General features: G+C 50.4%; 2 protein-coding genes across 8 annotated transcripts in view; one reads left to right on the forward strand and one right to left on the reverse strand.

Moving 5' to 3' along the window:
- Positions 1–3,980, forward strand: part of VWA2 (von Willebrand factor A domain containing 2) — a 28,495-nt gene extending 24,515 nt beyond the window's left edge. The window contains exons 13-14 of the mRNA XM_074591346.1: positions 2,818–2,940; positions 3,637–3,980. Coding sequence (XP_074447447.1) covers positions 2,818–2,940; positions 3,637–3,770 — 257 coding nt within the window. The 3' untranslated portion in view covers positions 3,771–3,980. The remainder of the gene's footprint in view (positions 1–2,817; positions 2,941–3,636) is intronic.
- Positions 3,981–9,034: 5,054 nt separating this feature from the next.
- The window catches only part of AFAP1L2 (actin filament associated protein 1 like 2), a 71,149-nt gene continuing 58,853 nt past the window's right edge, over positions 9,035–21,330 (reverse strand). For 4 of the 7 annotated variants that reach the window (XM_074591752.1, XM_074591753.1, XM_074591750.1 and 1 more), the window contains 13 exons: positions 20,930–21,109; positions 20,273–20,362; positions 19,401–19,485; positions 18,089–18,193; positions 17,228–17,439; positions 15,364–15,509; positions 14,652–14,763; positions 13,713–13,952; positions 13,447–13,624; positions 13,039–13,206; positions 12,550–12,779; positions 11,843–11,971; positions 9,038–11,481 (listed from right to left, as the gene is read on the reverse strand). In XM_074591752.1, the coding sequence (XP_074447853.1) occupies positions 11,455–11,481; positions 11,843–11,971; positions 12,550–12,779; positions 13,039–13,206; positions 13,447–13,624; positions 13,713–13,952; positions 14,652–14,763; positions 15,364–15,509; positions 17,228–17,439; positions 18,089–18,193; positions 19,401–19,485; positions 20,273–20,362; positions 20,930–21,109 (1,902 nt within the window). In that variant the 3' untranslated portion in view covers positions 9,038–11,454. Of the gene's footprint in view, positions 11,482–11,842; positions 11,972–12,549; positions 12,780–13,038; positions 13,207–13,446; positions 13,625–13,712; positions 13,953–14,651; positions 14,764–15,363; positions 15,510–17,227; positions 17,440–18,088; positions 18,194–19,400; positions 19,486–20,272; positions 20,363–20,929; positions 21,110–21,330 lie in introns of all 7 variants that reach the window. The other 3 variants (XM_074591754.1, XM_074591756.1, XM_074591751.1) reach the window with 1 other exon arrangement.

The following is a 21,330-nucleotide window of genomic DNA, read 5'->3' on the forward strand; positions in this document are numbered from 1 at the left end:
TTCCCTGAAAGAAGAAGTGGTTTGCTCTTTTTCTGATGTTGCTTTAAACCTGTAGAATTTGCTGTGCATTGCTGTGCCCCCTGCAGTGTTGCTGGGGGGGGCTTAATGGGACAGGCTTCTGCAGCCAGCTGTGGTGGTTCCCCAAGTTGAGGTCTCTGCTGTCTTGTTCAACAGGTTTGTGCCCAGGTGTTTGCAAAGTGGCGGGTCTGAAACCTCATCGTTCCTGTTCCTCCTTAGCATCCTGCTACTGAAGTTATCATGTAGGATATTTTATGTGTGTTGCACAGGATTTAAAATCAGAATCTCCCCATTTTGAAGCCTGCAGACTGTTAAACTGGGGCTTTCAGACAATCTGTGATTAACTTTGTTTGCAGGACCAAATCCTTGTCTCCAAAGCAGGAGGGAAGAATTTGCAAATATTCATGTAAAAACTCATGTTTATGCCAAAAAAAAGAAAAAAAAAACAAAAAAGAAAAAAATGTACTTTCTTCAAAAACCTCAAGCCCTGAGGGCCAGTCCCCAACTGGGAAAAAATTGACGCTGATACCAAGTGTGAAGCACTCGTGTGCCGAGTGTGAGTGCCTCTGAGTTGATGGAAATCAGCTTTTCAGAAAAGATAGCAGCCCTGGTTTGCAGACATCAGTGGTGGCAAAAGTGCTTGTAGTTAAAATGCCATGCCACATTTCTTGTTCAAAATAGTCCAAGTTTAACATCTAGCTATTTGCTTTTGTTACGTTTTAACCCGTTTGTAAGATCAAATGAAGAAGCATGTTGAGCTTCAGCACGATCAAAGGTCCTTTTCATCTCTTGGCATGCTTATGGCTCCTTCGGGGTTAGAAAAAACTCCAGCACCGTCTCTTTGGGGTGAGGAGCTGGTCTCCTGACAAGCTCTGCAGATGATTCCTACCTTGAGCTTTTCAGTGTGCTCCTATTGCAGTGGTATTTTCAGCTGTGTTATTATAAAAACAAATCTGCTGTACCATGAAATTAACTACAACCCCATGGATGAAGGGGAAGAAACGGCAAGGTTCATTGAGTCAGGGTAATAATATATCATTTCCTGAGACTGAATCGCTGCTTTCATTTCATGTGCAGGTAATCGCTGTTTGTACTAGATAGGCTGGGACCAAGGGCGATGTAAAGATAAGCCCTTCATTCAGTCTTCTACTCCAAGTCTAAGACTCAATAACAGAATCATTGTCTGTGAAAGAGAGGACTTTAAAACAATTTATGACTCATGATATAAGTATGTGAAAAACAGACCCTGCCTCTAGACACCTGAAATACTGTATTTATTCTGAGACTCAGCTGAAGAGAGACCGCAAAAATGATCCAGGCTCTAGGAGAAAAGATCCCAAGCATTAAATATATATGAGTCTGATTAAGGGAAATACAGACTCTTGGAATGATCAAAGGGCATAATCCCTGAAGTGCAGGAGTCTTATTGAAGATGTTTCTGTGTTAACAGTAGGCTTGAGTTCAGAGAAATGGCGTCTGGGCAGAATAGCATGATTCCCCCCAAACAAGGACCATGAGGTTATGCTGTGGGACAGCTGTGGAGGTGGACGCATGGCATGCGGAGCGAAGCTCCATGGAAGAGCTCTCTGGGGAGCAGCCACCAGCTGGAAGAAGAGTAGTTGGTCTAAGAGGTCCCTCCAGCTTTTGTTGCCAGCAGCTCCTATGATGAAAACAAAAGCGCCTGTTCCTGGGGATACACTGTCAGGCAGGACCCCATCTTAGATGTCTCATGACAACAAAAATGTTAAACCCAACTTGGCTTCGTACAAAATCAACAGGAACTAAAGACTGAGATGTCTCAGACCTAGAATTTGACTGTCGAAAAAGTGAATTTTGCCTGTCTTAGGTGTAGGTTGAGAGTTGATGTGAGAACGAGTACAACATGCGGCAAGCCGCAGTAACCATCCTGATGGATAGCAATAGAATTTATATTCTTTCCTTCTTCCCCTTTTCCTACGCCGTCTGTGTGCTTTTTCTACCGCGGAGCAAAAGGCAAGGCTAGCAGGTCCAGAGTCTGCATCACGTAATTGTTCAGCGGGGGAATTTCACACCCTCACCGACGCTGCGGTGGAGCTTCCAGCAGACTGGAAGCAAATCCCTCTGGGATGCTGCTACTTAACCTAATGTATTCACAGCAAGGCAGCATGAAACGCTGCCAGCCCTGCTGACAGCTGGGCTCTGCTGTGTTAAGAGGGTTGGGAAAGCTGTCACATACTTCACAAGAACAGGGCTAATAAGAACTTTGGCTGCGGTTGCAGGCTTTTTTAGGAGGTTTGAGAGAAAGGAAGCCCAGAATTTTTTCCTGTGTTGTTTTCCATTCATGCCATCCCTGCTTCCCAGCTGACTTCTTGTCCCTGCTTCTCTCTGGTGGGAACTCAGGTCCTCTGCAGGGCAAAGCAGGGCTTGGGGCAGGGCATGTGTCTTGCTCTGCATTGGTGTGTTCAATGCATAGCTCTAAAGACGCTTCATTTTGCTTTTCTTTGACATTCAGCCTAACGTGATGTCACTCTTTTAAGCTTTTTTAGGAATATTCGCCTCCAGATCAGAACATCTGGCAAAGTCCTCCTTCTTCCTCTTCTCCAGGTTAAACACAGAGGAGTTTGCTCTCTGTGTTGACAGGGTTGTGGGTGCTGCCACGGTAATGCGGTCGGCCCATCCCGTTAGCCCTAGGTGACGTTTTCTGATGTCTGGGATATATAGTTGCTGTTATTTTTGCAGCATTCCTGGTGGATGTGGGTCCTAGCTATTAATACTCTGTAGATGTGCCTGAGCCTTCTGTTCTGTTTGTATTTGTTGCAGAAGCAAAAAGCCCCGTGAACCTGTGCAAACCCAACCCGTGCATGAACCAGGGCGTATGCATCCTCAGGCCCGGGGGCTACCGGTGCGAGTGCCACGGCTGGGAAGGACCCCACTGTGAGAGCAGTAAGGATCAGCAGATGTCATCCATTCTGCCCAGCGCCTCTGAACGTGTCCCACCTCTCCACATCTCCTTGAGCAGAGATGTGTCTGTAACTCTTGGACAGCTGTTTGGTGGCCGGGTCTTGGTGCTAATGTGGCCTCTGTCACATGGGAAGTGGAAAGGTTCAGGCTGCTGAGGGGAGCTGTGCCCTGTTTTACACACTCACTGTGAGGAAACCCCAAGAAGGTCTAATAATTTTGGTAATCTTCTTCCACTCTGTCCTGTTCCTCTTTTCCCTCTGCCCTGCTAGAAGAAGCGAGCCCCCTTGATGCCCGGGGTAGAAAGCTCTGGCTCCCTTTTAATGGGAGGGAGCTGCCTCTGTTGGAGTGTGACCCTCTATTGCTTTCAGTGCTTTCCATGGTGCAAAAGCCTCTCCATTGTCCTTCTCCTCTTCAGCAGGGAGCAATGGCCCTGCTGGAGGTGGTGAGCCTCCGGCTCCCTAGAGGTGGTCCCATGCCCAGAGTGAGAAGTTCTCAATTATGTGGTTTCCCCCCGTAGTGTTGTGCTCTTTACCGGAGCCCAGGAGTTCTGACATCCACCCCATGGCCTCTAACACCTCTCAGCTAAAGCCAAGAGGATGCTTGTTGGGTTGTAATGGACTGAGCGTGAGCTTATCCCTTGGTCCTTTATCCCACATCTGCGCTTCTCTTCTGCAACAGGAGTTCTCCGGGGCGATTCTCTGAGATCCGCGGTCCTTCCTCCGCACTCCCATGTGCAGCGGAGTTCAACTGGTTTGTGGCACTTCTCCAGAGCCCCCCGGCACACCAAAAGGCATGTGGACCAGAGACACTAACACAGATGTGCTGAGTGCTCCAGTTCTCTGACTGGGAACCCTTGCTGCCTCTCACAGGCAGGAGGCAGCAAGCCAGCCCTGTTCTTGGCAGTGACTGAGTTGCTCCAGCAGAGGCTGTGCTGAGGCCATTCCCAGTTCCTGCATTGCACAAACTGGGCTTCCCAGTGCTCTCTTTCTGTTTTAATTGAAGTAAATATTTGTGTTTAAGTATTTATTGTTGGAATTTTGCATTTCCTCATACAGATTCTAGTGCCATGTGATTATTTTTTTTTGACAGACTTCTTGAGAGATCTTTGAGGTAGTCTGACAATATGTATAAACCTGAGCAATTCTGGAGCTCCTGCTGAAGGGGGATACCATAGATTATGCACTGGCAGGTGCTGGAGTGAATGGCTCGTTACAAATAAGACAAATAAGAGAGGAAGAGGAAGGAGAAGTCATTATGAACTTCATTCTGTTTTGTTAAGTTGCCCATGCCGCTTTCTCCTCTGAATTTATTTGGAGTGATCTAATATGGCTTAGCTTCATGGCATTTTGTACCTGCATACTTTTGGTAAGGAGGGGTTTGAAAAGGATTGGTTTTGCAAGAGCACACAACGGTTTCTGCAACTCCAGGGCAGAGCTGTGACAGTCACTGTGTGTTGCTGTTTTTAGTAGGTGTATTGGCTGTTTTTCTCCTAGATGTGACCCAAGTCAAGTCCAGTTACCTGTGCTACAAACACATCAGGTAAAGGCAACCCCCCCCCATCATTTCCAAACAAATGTCTGGGCTATTGTAGACTGGACAGAGCTGTGGTTTGTACCATCCTGCTGGTCTTTGGACCTTGGTCTATCTGCTTTCAGGTTTAACTCCATTCCTCCCCTCCCAGCCTCACTCTTACCTGCCAGCCACAGTCTGGCCTAGAGGGGACAGGACCAGGACAACTTGAGCACCTGCATGGGAGCAGAGCATGGCAGGCAACGTGCAGTTTGAAGGACCTCTCCTCCCAGATCTCATCCACCCTTTCCTTTCTCCTCCTCCTGGCCAGCTCTTTGCTGTCTCCTTTGACAGTGTTATGGTTTTTTCTTATTCCTTCTATTTTTTTCCCATTCCAAGGCAAGTCTCACCTCTTCTTTTTGGTGTTCTCTCCATGGCTCTCAGCTTTACCGTGTTGCTTTGCTCTCCTTTTGGAGCTGGCTGGGGAGGACAGGGTGCTTGTCCTGGCCTGAACCCAGATGGATGAGCTGAACGGTGTTTCTGCCTCCCCTCATTGTTTTAAGCTGATCTCGTCTCAAGCGCAGCAGCGATCTCTGCAGCACAAGCTGGGCTTGTGGGCTGCGATGGTTCACATGTGTCTCCAGAGACAGTTTGGCTGCATGCCTGCATCCTTCAGAGCATCAGTCTCACTGGATCACTAGATCAATTTGCCCATGAAGCTGTAAAATTTTTGTAATTGCTTCCCTGGGGCCCGTGGTTCACAGTGCCGTGTTGTTCTCTGCTGCCTTTCCCATGGCGTCCATCACCTGGGCAGAGCAGGAGCAGCTCGGGGCAGGCCTGAGGCAGAGACGGTAACTGTGACTGCCAGCGTTCGTGAAAATAGCATCTCTTGTTCCCAGAAGAAGAAAAAGCCCTTCACCCAGATGTCCTGGCCCCGTGTTTGAATAGTAATGTTAGATGTACAAAGAGAGACACAAATTACTCCGCAGGTTCGTTGTCAAAAGAAGAATGGTCTGAAGCACTCTGGGGGATGAAAGCTGGCACCGAGACAGGAGCAGCGCTATTTTACCCTGTGGGAGAAACGAGGCCAGGAGAAAGGAGTTTTCCTCTTTCTTTTCACTGCCACTTTAGTAGATTGTTTGTGTCCTTTGGTGCCTAAGGCATGGCAAAATAGAGGCTTAGTAGAAGGGCTGACATTTGAGATAGAGAAACTAATCTATTAATGTTACTTAGGCATGGCTGTGGCTAAGCATTGCCTCTGCTGTAAAACTGTCAGTCGTCTCTTATAGGGAGAATGGGCTAGATCCGACTCACAGCTGACACCCAAAGACGTGGTTTGTATTTTATGGTGCCCGTGGAGCTGGCTGGATTCCAGCCAGACTTCCCTGAAAACTCTCCTGGGCCTCCCAGCGCATCCTCCTGGTGGTGTTGAGGGGTCAGAGAGACCGCGACTTCTCCCCCTTGCTCCCCCGTCATGTCGTTGGGTTTGCATCTTCCTGGTGATTTCTCTGCTGTAGTTGGTCTAACAGCATCGTTAGTTCACTCCTCACAGGTGTTGCTGCCCTGCGGGGTCAGTCTTCCCTCCCAAACGGAAGCATATTTACCTTGCCTGGCATGCAGCTCTGGAGCTGGGCGGTGCTTTCCAGCCTTGTACAGCTGCTTAAAGCCGTTTCCTTGTACCTGTGTTGCCTGCAGGATAGGAAGTACGGTGCTGCTGAGCACTTTGGCATGTGGCAAATGGGGGTTGGATGTAATCTTTGTTTGGAAGTTCTTTTTATTTTAATAGCTAGCTTACATAGCGTACTTACGTAGCTAGTTAAGTACATTTGTAGAGTGCACGCGCTTTACTCAGACCAAGGATGCTTCCCTGGGTCCTGAGTTGGGGGAAAATCTGTGATTGTATCATCTTGCTGATTTTAAGCACAGATAGACAAACCTCTCTGATTCAGGAATCACAGACTGTGAAATCTCATGCTGGAGACAGCATTTTAATGCTGGATGGGATACGTACAGCCCTGTGCATCGGTTTTTCAAGTAGAGATGGTATGAGAGATTTGAAACTCACAGAGGAGTTTTGGGAAAGCTGGTTCCAGAAACCCAGCCCTTGGCCTCTGGGTGCATCTGGCTGAGGTCTCCGTGCCTGAAATGCCCCAGGGATCCCTGTGTGCCGGGAATCTGAATGCTGTGGCTGTGGCCTTCCTCTGCAATGTGGCCAAACACTGAAGCCTTGGATGGTTGCTCAAGTGCACTCTGGCAGCGGCGGCACCCACCAGCTCTCCTTTTATATGGGACAAAGCACTTTGCAAGGTAAGGAGGTGTTGGGCCATTGGGAGGAGATGGGAAAAGCTGAGCCGATAACAGCATCAGATTATATGGGATGGTCTTGGAGAGACCTGCTGATCCCATGGGCAAGCAGGACATTGCCAAGCAGCTGTTGGAGCTGTTTTCTTTTGGTTTTGTTTTTCATTTTAAAAATGTGAGTTGAAGGTCCTGGCTGATTTCTAGGCCCTTTCTCCTGCAAATTTTAATTAAAAAAGAGTAGGTGACTTGGGTCTCTGACATGGTTCCTTATTAAACGCACTCTCACAGGCTTGCTTGGATTCAATCAGAAACACTTAATGAGAATTTACCTGATGGGAGCTCATTCCCTAAAGGCTGGGTTGATGTTGGAGCCTGGCACAGCCACCGAGGAGCTGGGGTCCCTGTGAAGCTAGCACTAATCCTGTCTGGCATCGGGGGAGAGTCGAGGACGCCGTCTGTGCCAGGTTGGTGTTAGATGTCTGTGCTGTTACTAACGGAGCTGTGAATTCCTCTCGCTCTGTAGGATTGCTGGATGAGCCTTGGCTGGTGAGCGGGCCATGTGCTGACTTCAGGGGAGAGCCTGTTTCTCCTTTAAGAAACTGGGATTTAAGTAAGTGCCGTGTATTTCTCCCCTTCCCTCGGTAAGCAAAATCGTGCCTGTTTGTCATGAGTAAATGCGTTTGGTGCCTGTACTGTAAAGGCTGCAGCAGGGAAGCTGGAACTTCGGACCCTGCTGTGCCACCCTCCCTGGGCACAGACACCCCGGGCCAGCCTGTGAGAGACACCGGCAGCGCTGGCACGGGGTCTGGTGGTGCTCTCCCTAAAGCCAGCTGGCTTCTTCAGCGTGCAAAGCACCTGCCATCTTACTCTCTTTAGTAGAAGTAAATTAATTTGATTCATACCCCAAGACAACTTATATAAACATTTAGGCCAACTTCTCCACTGATAAGAGACAGATTATTATTTTTTTTCCTTTAAAATCTGGCACTTGTATCTTAGTTGAAAATTAAAGTACCCACTAGCTCTCTTGATATGCTAGGCAGGACACCCCCCCCAAGTAGCTGTTCTAGGGTTGCTCCAGGTACCCAAAGCAAGAACAGAAGGTGCTTGGGTGAGGAACTTGCTAAGAAAAATGGTTTGTCGCAGCAAATTTCCTTCCAGAAGAATATGGCCTTCTGCTTGCAACACACCACGGGTCCCATGGTGGCCTGTCTGTGTTGTGTGCAGGTGAGAATCAGGCTGGAAGAACTAACAAAGCAATAACAATACACATTAAATTGTGAGTTAGAGGTTCAGTAGCAGTAGGAGCTCTGCCTCTCTACATAGCTGTGTCTTTGGGCCAAAGCCTTCAATGTGGTATCTTGTGGGCTGAGACTGCTTTGGGTCAGGCTGGAGGGCTTTGTGGTGCTCGGGGTGAGCAAGCCCTGCAGTCTGGGTGCAGCCATGACGCTTGGCACCGGTGTTTGCTACCAGGATGCTCCACAGGGATGGAAAGGCAGAGGTGTGCTGAGGACAGCTGGAGCCGGCAAAAGTAACTGCTGGCCCTTCGGCTGGTAAAAAAACAGCAGTCCCAAATCGAGTTGTTCTTTTGGGATTCCTGGGCTCAGAGGCTGGTGGGATGCCCATAGGCTTGTTGACAGATTTGTGTCAATGGATGGGCTAGGAAAGGCAGGGGAGAAGGACTTTCTCCATCACTTCATTCCATAGCTATGGTGCCTTCCCAAGCTTTCTGTGGGAGTGGATCTAGTAACAGTACAGCCACCAAAAGATATTTCACAAAAGTGTCTGGTTTGGTGTCTGTTCTGTAAAGACAGGCCTCAACCACTTTCTTTACTAACTCTTTTCCTTTTTTTTCCAGCTAAACCCCATCCCGGTTTTCCCTACAGTGGCTGCAGCAGGCCCTCAGAGTTGCACAGGGTTGCTATCTAGTGGCCAGAGGAAGGTAGTAGATGCATTTTTTTTCTCTGCTGGCTTTGTGCGAGAGGACTGTGCTACTGAGATACGGGCAGGAGCCTGTTATGTAGTCATGCAAATTGTCAGGGTTATTGCTATTTTTCAGTGGGTTAGCTATCCACAAATTTTTTTGGGTGATGGTGCAGTCCCTGTAGGGGACTAAGCTATTCCAGATATAATCCACTGCAGTTGTATTCAAGATATAATCCATTGCATAGCTAAGGGACTTTGTGGTAATAACAGAGGTTTGATGCGCTTGAAATCTATGGGAAGTAGAGCAGGGACAAGCTACGTTAGAAAGAAAAAAAACACTGGTAACATCATATACTCAACATTTTATTATAAAACCCTCTAAAGCGCCACTTTATAGGTCACAGTTACAACAAAGGAAATGCCTTGAGTTAGGAAAACAATGGGGACACAGAGACATTGTTTAACGGTTCTTGTCTGGGGAATGTGTGTTGCTCAGAATTTGCCTACATTTACCACCCCCTGATGGAGACATCCCAGCAGGACCACCAAAGCTGACCGGGCTGTGGAGCCAAAAGCAGAGCTGCTCTCGTCCATCGCTGTCTCAGTACCACTGTGAAATGTCTGGACAACTCCTGGAGGACGACAGCAGTGTGTGTGGTAAGGGCATGGCATTACACATATATTTAGGGTGTAGAGAGGGTCTCCTGCCAGCTCATGATGGGGCAAAACAAAAGCTTCATGGTGTCCATGGCCTCCCTGTGCTTTGGAGAGGAAAGGCCCCTGGGTCCTGAGCCAGAAGTTTCAGTGGTTTATTTGCATGAGTTTTTCCTAAGTGCAAACCCTGTACAGGGACAGGCCTGACAGCCAGGGCTGATGAACTCCTCTTGAGGCCAGGGATTAGCAAATTCCTCCATCTGCACTGCAGCAGAGACCTTAAAAGTAAAAAAAAACCCAAAGGCGCACCTTTCTTTTCTACCCTGACCAAGCACTTTGTTGCACCCCAGCTCTGTGGTGGTGGTGGTGAGCAAGCCAAGAGCCCCCTCGGCAGCACATCCTCACTCACCCCAGTGCTACCACCACAGCCCGGTGTCACAGCCCTGTGCAAACCCCACCTTGGGCTGTTGGGCCTTTGTGTGCAGAAGGATCATACCTTTAGAGGTGGCCTCCAGCTTGTGAAAGGTTTTCAAGGGCTAGGAAGGTACATTTTGCCTGTCTGTCTTTACCTCAGCTCTGCGTGATGCTCGTTGGTGTAGCTGCAGGACCCCAGGAAAAACCTCACCAGGGTCCCAGCACTGCTTTAGCTTTGCCAACCCAACCCACACAGCCAACCCAGTTACTGAGCCTGGGCTCCAGGGCTGAAGGACCATTCGAAGTATCTCCAGGCCATCCAACATGACAGCAGGTTACAGGGAGAAGAGGGTACATGGATTTATGACAACCTCCCTGCCTCCCTTCAGATTTCAATGTTTTTAAGTTTAGCTGTCCCAAATGTCCAACATCTTTCATTAGAAAGCTCGGTGAGGACAGAGAGGGGTGGGCTTTGTGGGTCACACTGCCAGGGCCCAAAGGCTGTATTAATAATTTGGAAATAAGGGTGACAGCACCAAGATGGCCAGCAGCCGTCCAGAGATGGTGGTGCAACCTCACCTGCTGGGCCTAGAGGAGAGCCCTGCCCAGGTGGAGGGGCCTCTTTCGCATGGGGATGTCTTCAGCAGATTGTACAGCTGTGGGGTTGGCTTGGTGTGCCATGGCTCTGTGGGGACCAGAGAGGATCAGCAAAGTGGTGGTCACAGCCAGGGCAGGAGCCACAGGGATGGCTTTACCTCCCGTCTCCTGGGAAAAGGCGAGCCCCAAAGGGTGCATTGGGATCCAGCTTCCCCATCTAACAGATGAGCAGGTCTGGGCCTTTGATAAATTATTAACAAGCATTCAAATACGATGGTTTGTTGGTTTTTTTTTTTCCCAGAACAAACTCCTCAGGTGACGTAGATCAAGATCTTCAAGAAAATTAACTGAATCTGCTTGGCAGATCTTCTTTGACCAGCGGTCTTGGTGCCACCGGTCTGTAGCAGAGCTGACACCACAAGAAGGTGAGCAGGGATCTTTCTTGATATTCTGTCAAATCTGCAGTAGGCTGGTAGGAGTAAGCACATGCTGGGATGCATCGGGACACAGACTGAAAATCCCCTGGACAGGTTGCTGTGTGCTTCTCATTCATGTCTCAAGCATCGCTCAGGCGTGGGTATCGCCCTCGACTGAAGGCTGGATGATCTGCAGCTGAGTGATGACTGGCAGCAAGACAGACGAGACTTTAGTTGACTGCAATTTGCCACAACAGGCTGAAACCCACCAGGATATAAAGAATAGCGGAGGCCCCTTCTGAACCCACTACTGTCACTAATATAGAAACCTTAATAACTCATTGATAAACCTTCAGAGTAGAAATACACAAAACACCCCTATGTACAGTAACATTCTTGTTTACATCAACTGGGTTAGGAATTTGTTGCAAGGATTGCCACTGGTTGTTATTGGTTTAGCTACGCGATTGGGACTTGTCTGGAAAGAGCAAGATCGTTTGGGATAATTCATATCGGCAGCTGTTGACTCCATTGCTGCGTCTGAGCAGTTGGCGCGACATGGAGGAGGCGCTTGGTGTGTGGTTGTGTTGCACACCCAACCTCCACCTGCAGATGATTGAATCCCCTTGGCCACGCATGGGCAATTCCAGTCTTTAGTCCATCTCTGAAAAACGTGGTTCTAACTAGCTCCCTTCTTCTCCCATTCCTGCCAAGGAATAAAGGTAATTTAGACAACGGGCAAATCTGGCAAGCCACAGTAGCCATAATGTGCACAGGATCAAAACCCACCATCTGATACCCGAGTGCTTTTGGCCGCAGGGTGGGTCAGGGATGTCTCGCTGTTGTAAGCAATGCACACATTTATTCATTTAAATTGCAACCGGGGCAAGCCCAGGTGAAAAGGCCAGAGGAAAACCAGGCTGCCCTGCTTGGAGTGGCGCTTCCCAGACCGAGACATGATACCCCCCCCAACCCCATCCCACCCCAGCCACTCTGCTCCACTGCCAGGAGGAAAAAGCAGTGAGTGTCCCAGATGGATTTTTCTCCTGTACCAATTGGCACATTACCTTAGCTTTCTGTAGGACTGTTCCTTTCCCTGTCACCATGACGGACAAAGGCCGGTTTTTTAAAGCTGTTGCTGAATTGACTGGTGAATTCTCTGCACTACTTGCTGGACTGGCACTTTTTGCCTGAATCTGCAATAAAAATAGCAGATATTGTGCTGACTCTAGACTATGGAGAGCGATTGCTGCCTTTCACCACCATCTCCTAGAAAAGCTCAACAGTCACAGGCCGCTTGCACTGAGAGGTGTTCTGCAGTGACATGCTGATTTCAAAATGCCACCGTGATGTGGGTGGGTGTTGAGGACTCAGGCAGAGGTACAGCACAGAGCAGGACTCGGGTGGTGACCATCTCCATTTCATGGGAACCAAATTCCCAGGAAGGAATTTAGATGCCTGAATCTCACCCCCCCCGCCCCAGGAAAACACCCCTTGGCTCAGCGGAGTGGAGAAGGAGCTCAGCCCAGACCTGCGCGGCCCTTGTTGCTCAAGGTCCCACAGGGAAATACAGCCTGAGCCCCAGCCCCCTTTCACCTCCCCATTGCTGCCTTTATCTCATTATATTCATTATATTATTATCATATTATTTTATTTTAGGTAATAATGAATATAGTATTTAAATATAATAGAAATGTAAACCATAAATATAAAAATTATATATTGCAATAATATATTAATTATATTATCAAGTGTGCTGAGATGGTGCAACTACCTGGCTACAGGGAAGCTGCTGTGCGGCCCGGGGGTGCCCCCCACATACCCGGGGGGCTGCATTCTCCAGGTGTGTGGTGTCCACGGCCGTGCCCAGCGTCACGGGGCCAGACTCTGCCTTCTTCAGGTTCTCCTTCACCTCCACCAGGCTGAGCTCCAGGTCCACCCTCCGGCTCTCCTTCCTTTTGCACTCCTCTTCTATCTCCTTCAGCCTCTGCTCCAGGCTCTTGTCTGCGAAGGGAGGGGTAACTTGGTGCCACATGGGAAGTTGGGGAGCAGGGGCTGGGGCATGTCCTTATATTTTGCCCCAAGAGGGACTGTGACAGAGCAAGCTCTTCCTCTAGTGCAATTTGGGCTACATGGTTTGGCTCAAAGCGCCAGGTCTCCCCCCTGCCCCTTCTGGTCCCAGGTGGGCCAGGTTCCTTGCCCCCTCCTGCCCCATGGTCCCACCTTGGTTCATTCCCACACATCACCCCTTGCCCTGCTCTACCTGTGCTGCCCCCAAGCAGTTCCTTCAGCTCCCGCCTCTCCTTGCGCATCTGGGTGAGCTGAGCCCGGATTTCATCCTTCTCCTTCTCCAGCCGCTCCTTCTCCTCTGTGAACCTCTTCACTTCCGCCTCCGTCCTGTTCTTGCCCAGCTTGGTTTCCACTGCTGCCGCTGGAAACACAACCCACCGAAACACGCTCAAGCCAGTGGAAAAAGCAGGAAGGAAAACCTTTCCAGGTGCTTAGCAACAAAAAGAATGAGGGCCTGGAAAGTCACAAACCAGAAGACTCATCATCTTTGGGCACTGTAAAGCTACCGTATAGCAACGGGCAAAACTCATGCCTGGAGCACCACCTCCCTCCAAGCCCCTGCGGTAGCAGGCACCCCTGGCTGCCTGTGCAGCCCACTCACCCGGCAGTGGCATCTTGGGCCGGTGCGCGGGCACCAGCTGGGGACTGCCTGCGGTCACTGTGCCTGTTGGCAGCTCGGAGGCTGGCTGGGGGAAGGCGATGTTCTGCTGCTGGGTCTGGATTTTGACGCTGGGCATCCGTGGCGGCCCCTCGTCAGGCTCTGACTTCTCTGGGGGTTTCTGGAGGAGGAAACAAGGTGAGATGATGTGGCAGGGGGATATGGCCTACTGATGAAGCCCAGCCCCGCGTTGCAGCTCGGGACAGTACCTGCTCCGAGGTCTCCATCGCCTTGCTACAGGGCTCAGCTTCCTTAGCCATGAGCGCTGTCTCAGGTGTGCTCTCTGCTGCAGACTTATTGGCGGCCCTTTCTAAAGTGGGTGAGCTGAGGGGTGAAGGCTGGCATGACTTCTTGCCAGCACAGTGTAGGAAGGACTTCACTGGGGTGAGATCCAGGTACACTCTGTCTTGGTCCCCCTCCACTTTGCTGTCATTCTTGGGTACTTCTTCCTGCCAAAGGAGAAAGTTCCTCTGAAAAGGGACCATCTGCTGCAGACAGATGTACAGGCAAAGTCTCACTGCAGAGCAGCAGCATCTCAGGCAATCTGGAGCATTTTCCATAAACCTTCAAGTGCTTTAAATAAACTAAGTCATTCCTTATAGGGCTTTTTGGAGCACTGAAGGAAAGTCCCCTCCTGCTTTCCTTCACTAGGTCTTTCCAATGGTAGCAGCAGTGCCATGCAAGGATCTCACACTGCTGTACATCTAGCAGCCCCTGCCAGATCCTTCGCCTTTCCCAGGATAACAGCCCTGTTCCACAGCATGGCCCATCTTTCCTTTCTTTATATGCAGGCCTTGATCTCACAGACATCATGAGGAATTTTGATAGACTCCAAACCGTCCACTATCTACGTCCAAATAATCCGTGCTGTTTACTAATGGAAACTGTGAGGTTTCATACCAGCTTCCTGAGATCCCTAGAGCATCCTGCTGGAAACCCTCTCTCCTGTTCCTTACCAACTCCTCTCCAACACCTGCTTCTGCCCCATTGCAAAAGCCTGGATTTCCCCAGGGGCTGGGAATCCCCTTTGCCGCAGTTTGACAACCCTCCCCTTCACTGCCGGAGTCTCCCTCTGGCCAGATGTTTGCCCACGGTCTCTGCAGAGCTCGCTGCAGCAGGGCAACCACCTGCGGTGCCGGGCATCTTACCGCAGGCAGGTCCGGCAGATCCACGTCGTCGTACAGCTCCTCCTGCTGCATCCTGCCCTTTGGCAGGTTGTCGATGTAGGCGTTGGGCTCAGAGTACTTCCTCTGCATTAAGCTGTGAACAGGCAGCGGGACATCCCATCAGGAGGGACGGGTCTTGCTGCACTGTGCTTAATTTTGGGGCATCTGAACACAGCGGTCCTGGGGTCTGGGCAGGGCCATGTGGCCAGACGCAGGAGATGAGAAGGTAGAGCTGTGCAGCAATGCAATCACTGCTCCCCTTGCCCATTAAGCAGCGCCCACCAGAGAGGGGTTACATTTCCCCTGGTCTCTTTCCTTTCTCGCCCAGCCCTGGGGCACAGCAGCACAACGGCCCTGTCCCAGTGACACGGCAGCTCTGCGAGCAGCATGGCTGCTTGCCTGTGGCCCCACACCCCCAGCCAAGCCCACCCCGCCGACCTGCCGCTGCAAAGGCCACCTGGGCATGTGCCCCTAATCCTGCGGTAGCTGCAGCTCAGGTTAAGACATGTCATGGTGGGACAAGAAGTGCTCTTCTGTCCCACACTCTGCTTTCAAAGAAAGTGACCAAGTTGCAGCTGTGAATGCACCACTTAACCCTGAGGCAGCCAAGCTCTCGCAAGGGAAGGGATCCCACCACTCCAGCTTGCTTCCCCTCCACCAGTCCCCACAGCCCCGCACATTACCACTGACGTACAAGAAAGAGTTCTTGGCAGCGCTCACGATGCAGGAGACCCGGTCAGCATCCACGTAATCATAGGTAAATTCCTCTGGGTCTGTTTTTGAACCTGACTCCGACAAGAGGAGGCCCAGCCAGTGCCCCATTTCCTCCGAGGACTTCGCCTGCGAGGTGATCAGACAGACAGCACAGGTTGCAACAGCAGTTTCTCTGCACTCCCAAGGCTATCGCTGACTTAGCCTCCTGTAGGGAACTATGCTGGCTGTCCTCGGGGCTTGCAAGGGTGATGAACAGCCAGGTATTTATATTAAATCTGAGTCCACATTGGAAGAAGAAAGAAGTACTGCTCTGTATATGGACTGATTTGAAAATTTAGAAGACATCGAATGCAGCTCTTTCTTTGCTTAAATCCTTCCTAGAATTTCTAGACAGTCTGCATTTTCCTTTCAGTGACAATCAACTCAGCTGCCCACATGAGTAAGAGAAGTCTCCGTGGCTGGAGATGCTGGTGGGGAGCTGGCTTTGGAGAGGGACGTGCGGGTTTTATTTTGCACCAGCAGAGCGCAGCAATGGGATTGCCAAACACTTGCTCGGATCAAGGAGAACCGAGCACACCAGGGAGCCTGCGAGCTCCTTACGCTGGAGCCCAAACCCCTTCTAGGGCTGTTTGCAGAGGGGAAGGGGAGAGTTTAAAGTGGGATCAGAGATGAATTTCAAAGAGAGCCCCTCACTTTAACACAGTCAGTACCAAATTCCCAGCTGCAGTGAACGGTCTTGACATATTGCAAAATACGGTTAAATATGGTGCCTCGAAGTCAGCTCTAGCAAACAGCCCCATGCACTTCCCAGTAGTGGGGGATTTCTACCTGGAGCAAGCAGTGGGCCGATGCAGCCGTCTTTACAGCTTTTGCTTTGATTTGAGGAGCTAGTGCAGTAAGCACAAAGTGAAATCCAGGGCAAGTGAATCCCAAATTGGAAGGTATATTTTAAGCTTCCAATCTGTTTTATTTAGCAGAGACTTCAGTCCCTGGGAAGCCAGCCAGCCAGCCAGTCTGTACATTGAGTCTGACATCCCAACAAAATACAGATTCTTCCATTCACATAATGTAAATTTTCCCAGCACCTCTTCTTCACATCTGTAATTAGGCAAAATTTCTTAGACACAGACATACCCTGAATCAGAAGCTAAACAAAAACACCTTCAAACTTCATGGCAGGCACTCAAAGTCAGTTGTTTAGCTATAAATATTCCACCCACTGGAAAAATACAGGAAATTGCTCACATTGTCCACCTCCTACTATAATCACGCTGTCGTCAGAGAGAACTAAGATTAGAGATAAACAGTCCTAGATGCAGGCAAAGGAAAGTAACAGATGGAGATGAATTCACTTGCACTTTCAGGGGCAGATCTGTGATCGGTTTACTTGGGATGCACGACCCATGGCTTTGGGAGTCTCCGTCTTCAGAAGATGAAGTTCTCTGTTCCTCCTAACCACACACTTAAATCCCTAAAGTGGCATTCCTTTCATCTCACGTTAGCCATCTGAAATACATCCCATGTACCTTAATCATGCAAGCTTATCCTATATTCAGTGGAGAGAGATGGGCACCTCCAGAAGACCTTTCATCCCATCCTAAGATGAGTGCCTAAGATGAAGGCTGAATGGTCCTCTGGAGGCGCCAGCATCAGACAGAACCTGGATTACCAGCTAGGTGGGACACCTTCTGGGTGACCACAGGCAGACGAACCAACGTCCCACGCTTCAAGTTCTGTTTTGCTGGACTGAGGGTTCCTCTGGAGGACCTCACTAGCATTCAGTCCAACTAAGACACCCAGCCTGATGACATAAAGCAGAGCTTGCTTGGACATATACACCCTACCTCCAGAATGACCCGTTCTTCCCCGTTGTGCAGGATACGGAAGGAGTAGAGATGATCAGGGCTTGGCTCTGGGATAACTTCACAACCTGCCAAACTCAGGGGCTGCTGAGCCAGTTTGCTTCGGTTCTTGTCCTGGTAGAAATGGAGGTGACCGTCTTTTATCTGACACCAGCGGGACTTCCACTGGCTGTTCACTAGCACGTTCAGGTAACCTGCAAGCAAACACAGGTTACTTAGGCATATTTTCCACCCCACAGGGAGAGGAAATCCAAACTCATTTGCATGCACAGGGATGTCTGATGAGTAAATTCTGAGATCACCGCAGAACACAAAGCCACAGGCAACAACAAGGAGCAAAAGCAGAAAGACGAGCTCCCCTGTCCATACGAAACAGGGTGAAAAGGGTAAAAATCTGTTCAAAATGAGACCTTTGAAATTCAGGTTAGGTTTGGAGCAGCAAGTTGGCTGCAGATGGTTGGACAAAGCCGGTCCCAGATGGTGAATACCAGCTGAGCCATACAACCCTCTCCCTGCGGACTCCTATACCCTGGGTTGATGTCCAGGAAGAGCAGGACAGATGCCCTCTGTGTGCACGTCTGGTGTTACCTGCCCTTTTGGGTCACCCTGTGAGCTATTACCTGCCCTTGTAACACACACAGTCACCTTAATGTGCAAGAGGCACTGCAATCTGCGTAGATTTACTGGCACGGACCCAACAGAGTGTGGCCTCTTGCCTCTCCCAGCAGGACAGCCTGGCACATGCGCGTTTGAGGAGGAGGATGCCTGGTGCTCATCCTGCCCTGCACACCGAGATCCAGCCCTGAGACAAGTCCCTGCAGGGGAGTTCATGTTGCCACTTACTGGAAGTCTCCAGGGATCTCTCTGGGCTATCCAGGGAACTGGATTTTTTCCTCCCGAGGTTCATCAGGTTGCTCAGTTTCAGGCCGGTTGTGCCCTTCTTCTTAACTACCAGAAAAGAAAAAGACATATGCGTGGCTTTCCCAACTCCCAGCCAGACACACAGCGTGCTGCCCTAGCTGGGTGTCCTGCCCCAAAGCTGCCTGCGCTGCCGTCCTGCAGCCAGCAGCGCTGTGGCACACACGTCCCTTGTAGAGGGCAAACCCGCGACTCGGGGACAGGCTGTAACAGTCCAAAGGCCACGGAGATGATGAGCAAGATGGCACCAGGGACTTGCCGAAGACACCTAATCTATATGGTGTCCAAGCACCAGTGGCTGCTAGAGCTGCAGGAAAGGCTGCACAGGTCTTGCTGCGCGGGTGCCAGCCTCCCTTCACTTTCTTACACTACAAAGTGTAAGAAAAAATTGAATTAAAAACCATTACCCATAAATATTTACTGCCTTCAAGTCTTTTCCTTTCTAAAAGAGGGACTCAAGGTGGAGAGGGGGAAAGCTTATGCCCAAAGAGCCTCTTCAGCCTTTCCCACCGAGCACATCAGTCAGTGCATGAATATGGCTGTGGCTGTGTAGTCATCAGGGAATCCTGGTAAGAAATCAAGTTGGATGTTTTCACTCCAGATTTTCTTTCTCTCTAGCGTAACAAAGTGATGAAGTCCTAGTGTAGAGGAACTCAGCAGCTGAGCTCCATCTGTTGGGTGACTCCAGTAAGTCCTCAGAATGGATTTCTTTCTCCCTCTCCGATATGTAAATGGGTCCCATCATCCTTCTAACAGAGCATCTCCTCTTATATGTACTTACCTGCCCCATCTTATAGCTGGAGAATGGAGCTTAAAGCCCAGAGTCGGATGCCCTAGTGCAAAGGTGTAACTCTCCCATTGGAGACAGCTCAGCATTTCACACAGGTACTCCCAAGTTTCTCTGAGAGATCTCGGAGCAAAGTCACTTAGGTTGCATTTATGCTTTGTTAAACTGTCCCAAAGTGACTTGCCCAGAGTCATGCAGGATCTGTGCGGTAGGGCAGGTATCACACCCAGGCTTCTTAAGCCCCATCCTAACTGCTGAGAAATCCCAATATCCACCTGTCGCTTCATTATGAAAAAAAGCACCGAAATCAATTCAGTGAATTCACAGGCAGCTTTCACCCTGCATCAGGTCAGTTTGGGGTGAGGGTGGCAGGAGACGCTGCAGAAACTCTCACTCCACATACAGGGTCGATGGCCCGGTTTCCCCCTCATTCCCAGGGTGAATTTTTACCATCTTTGATCTCTGCCATCTCTGGGTGCCCATCCGTGCTGCTCCCACTCTCAGAGGCTGCAGAGTACCTCTCGGATACCTCCACCTGTCAACAAGCACCAGACACAAGCTCCACAGATGCACATGACCCATTCCTCCAGCCAGTACCCACTACAAGTGCCTTTTTCCCACCTCCTAAATTGTGAGGTCCCACCCTCTCCATAGCAGATGCTTTCACAAAGACATCCCCCCTGCCCACCCACTCACACTGTGCCCTCCCTGTTGTTTCTCAGCCTGGCATGGGCAGATCAGGCACACGAACTGCCCTGGCTGGGCTCATCTCTGAGGTGACATGGTGGCACCACCAGTGCCACCCTGTGGCCTCCTGCCCTGCAGCCTGGCTGCTGGGGGCATTTGCTAGTCCCCATAGGAGGGCATAGGCAGAGGGGCCAAAACAGGTCCTTTTCGTGTCCGCTTGAGACTTATGAAGGTTTCTGTCTCCTCCCACTGTTTTGGAACAAGTTGCCCCCAGGGGATTGTCACCTAAACCTGGACTAAAGACTGGCCCAAGCCCTGGCGCCCAAGGGTCTATGGCTCTTCCAAAGCTCTTGGTGAGCACATCTGCCTTGTTGGATGAGACAGTGCTGCTGCTCTGTATGGAGGAAAGCCCAATGCTGAGGCAGTTTTGGAGGAAAGATGTGGCAGAAAGATTAAGATTGCAAAGCAAATTTAAGATTGTTCTAATAATACTCCTTTTCAGCAGAACAGTAACCTGGTTACATCATATCACAGTCTTTGCTCAGGTAAAATTACTGCAGCTACAACTATTATTCATTAAAGGAACAGGGCGGAAAAGCCTAAGTGTTAGTTCTCTCTGTAGAGACAAGGTGTACCTTTGGGTAACTGAGACGCTGCGAGTCTGGGATGTACTGGTTGCCTTCACTGCCTCCTTCGCAGAGCAGACCACTCGTCTCCTGGATTACCTGTACAGAAGGGGAAGCCATAGCCTGTGAGAGAGCTGCAGTAACAGGATCACTACTTCTCCCCCCACCCAGGACAGGCAAAACCACAGCAGCCCGGGAGACCCATGGTTTACACGCCCTGCGACCCAGGGGACGTTGCTGGTCTCGCAGCAGGCAGCCAGCAGAAACTGCTGGAGCCCAGTCAGCCCCGGAGACGCTGCCAGTGAAGACAGCCCTGGCGTCTCACAGCCTGTTGCCATCCCAGGGTCCTCCAAGGCTCATTCTCCTGCTGCCATCTCAAGGAAAGGGACGCATCTCGCCCTGTCCTCAGCCATGTTGGGCACCCACCCCAGACATCCCTCCTGCCACAGCGGCTGGCCTGGGAGGTCCCTCTGTGGCCTCCCGTGCACTGCAGGGAGAAGCTATCCCGGGACATGAAAATGAAGCGGTGTATTTATATACAGGCTTGCAGTGAGGAAGGGAGCCAGAGCACACAAGGACAGGACTGAGATAAGATACGGTCTCCCAGCGAAGCCAGAGTAGAAGCATGGGAGCACCAGCGGGGCGAGCCCCAAGGGCGGCACTGACCCTGAGCCACTGCTCTGCCTGGTCTTTGCTCTGCAGCCCCAGCACAATGACGTCGGCGTTCATGGGGATGATCTTCAGCTTGTGCTCCTTCTTCCTCACTTGCTTTTCCTTGTGAATGACAGTGCAGCCCAGCAAATTCACGTCGAGCTGAGGGCTGTGGTCTTTGGAGCTCTTGTAGCACTGGGGAAGGAAGATGGGAGGGCAGGTAAGAGGCTGAGGAGGAGCCTTCCTTCTCGCTTGCTGGCGTGAACTCACCTCTAGAAGTGGCTCAGTGCAACCACGTGCATTAAGTGCACTGCACAAAAGAAGGTCCTACAAGGCTGCAGCGTCTACACAGACTACACACAGGACATCTCTATATGCGTAGAGATACACATACATCTATGTACGTGCATATATAG

The sequence above is a fragment of the Larus michahellis genome, chromosome 6 (assembly GCF_964199755.1).
Source record: "Larus michahellis chromosome 6, bLarMic1.1, whole genome shotgun sequence".
Classification (NCBI taxonomy): Eukaryota; Metazoa; Chordata; class Aves; order Charadriiformes; family Laridae; genus Larus; species Larus michahellis.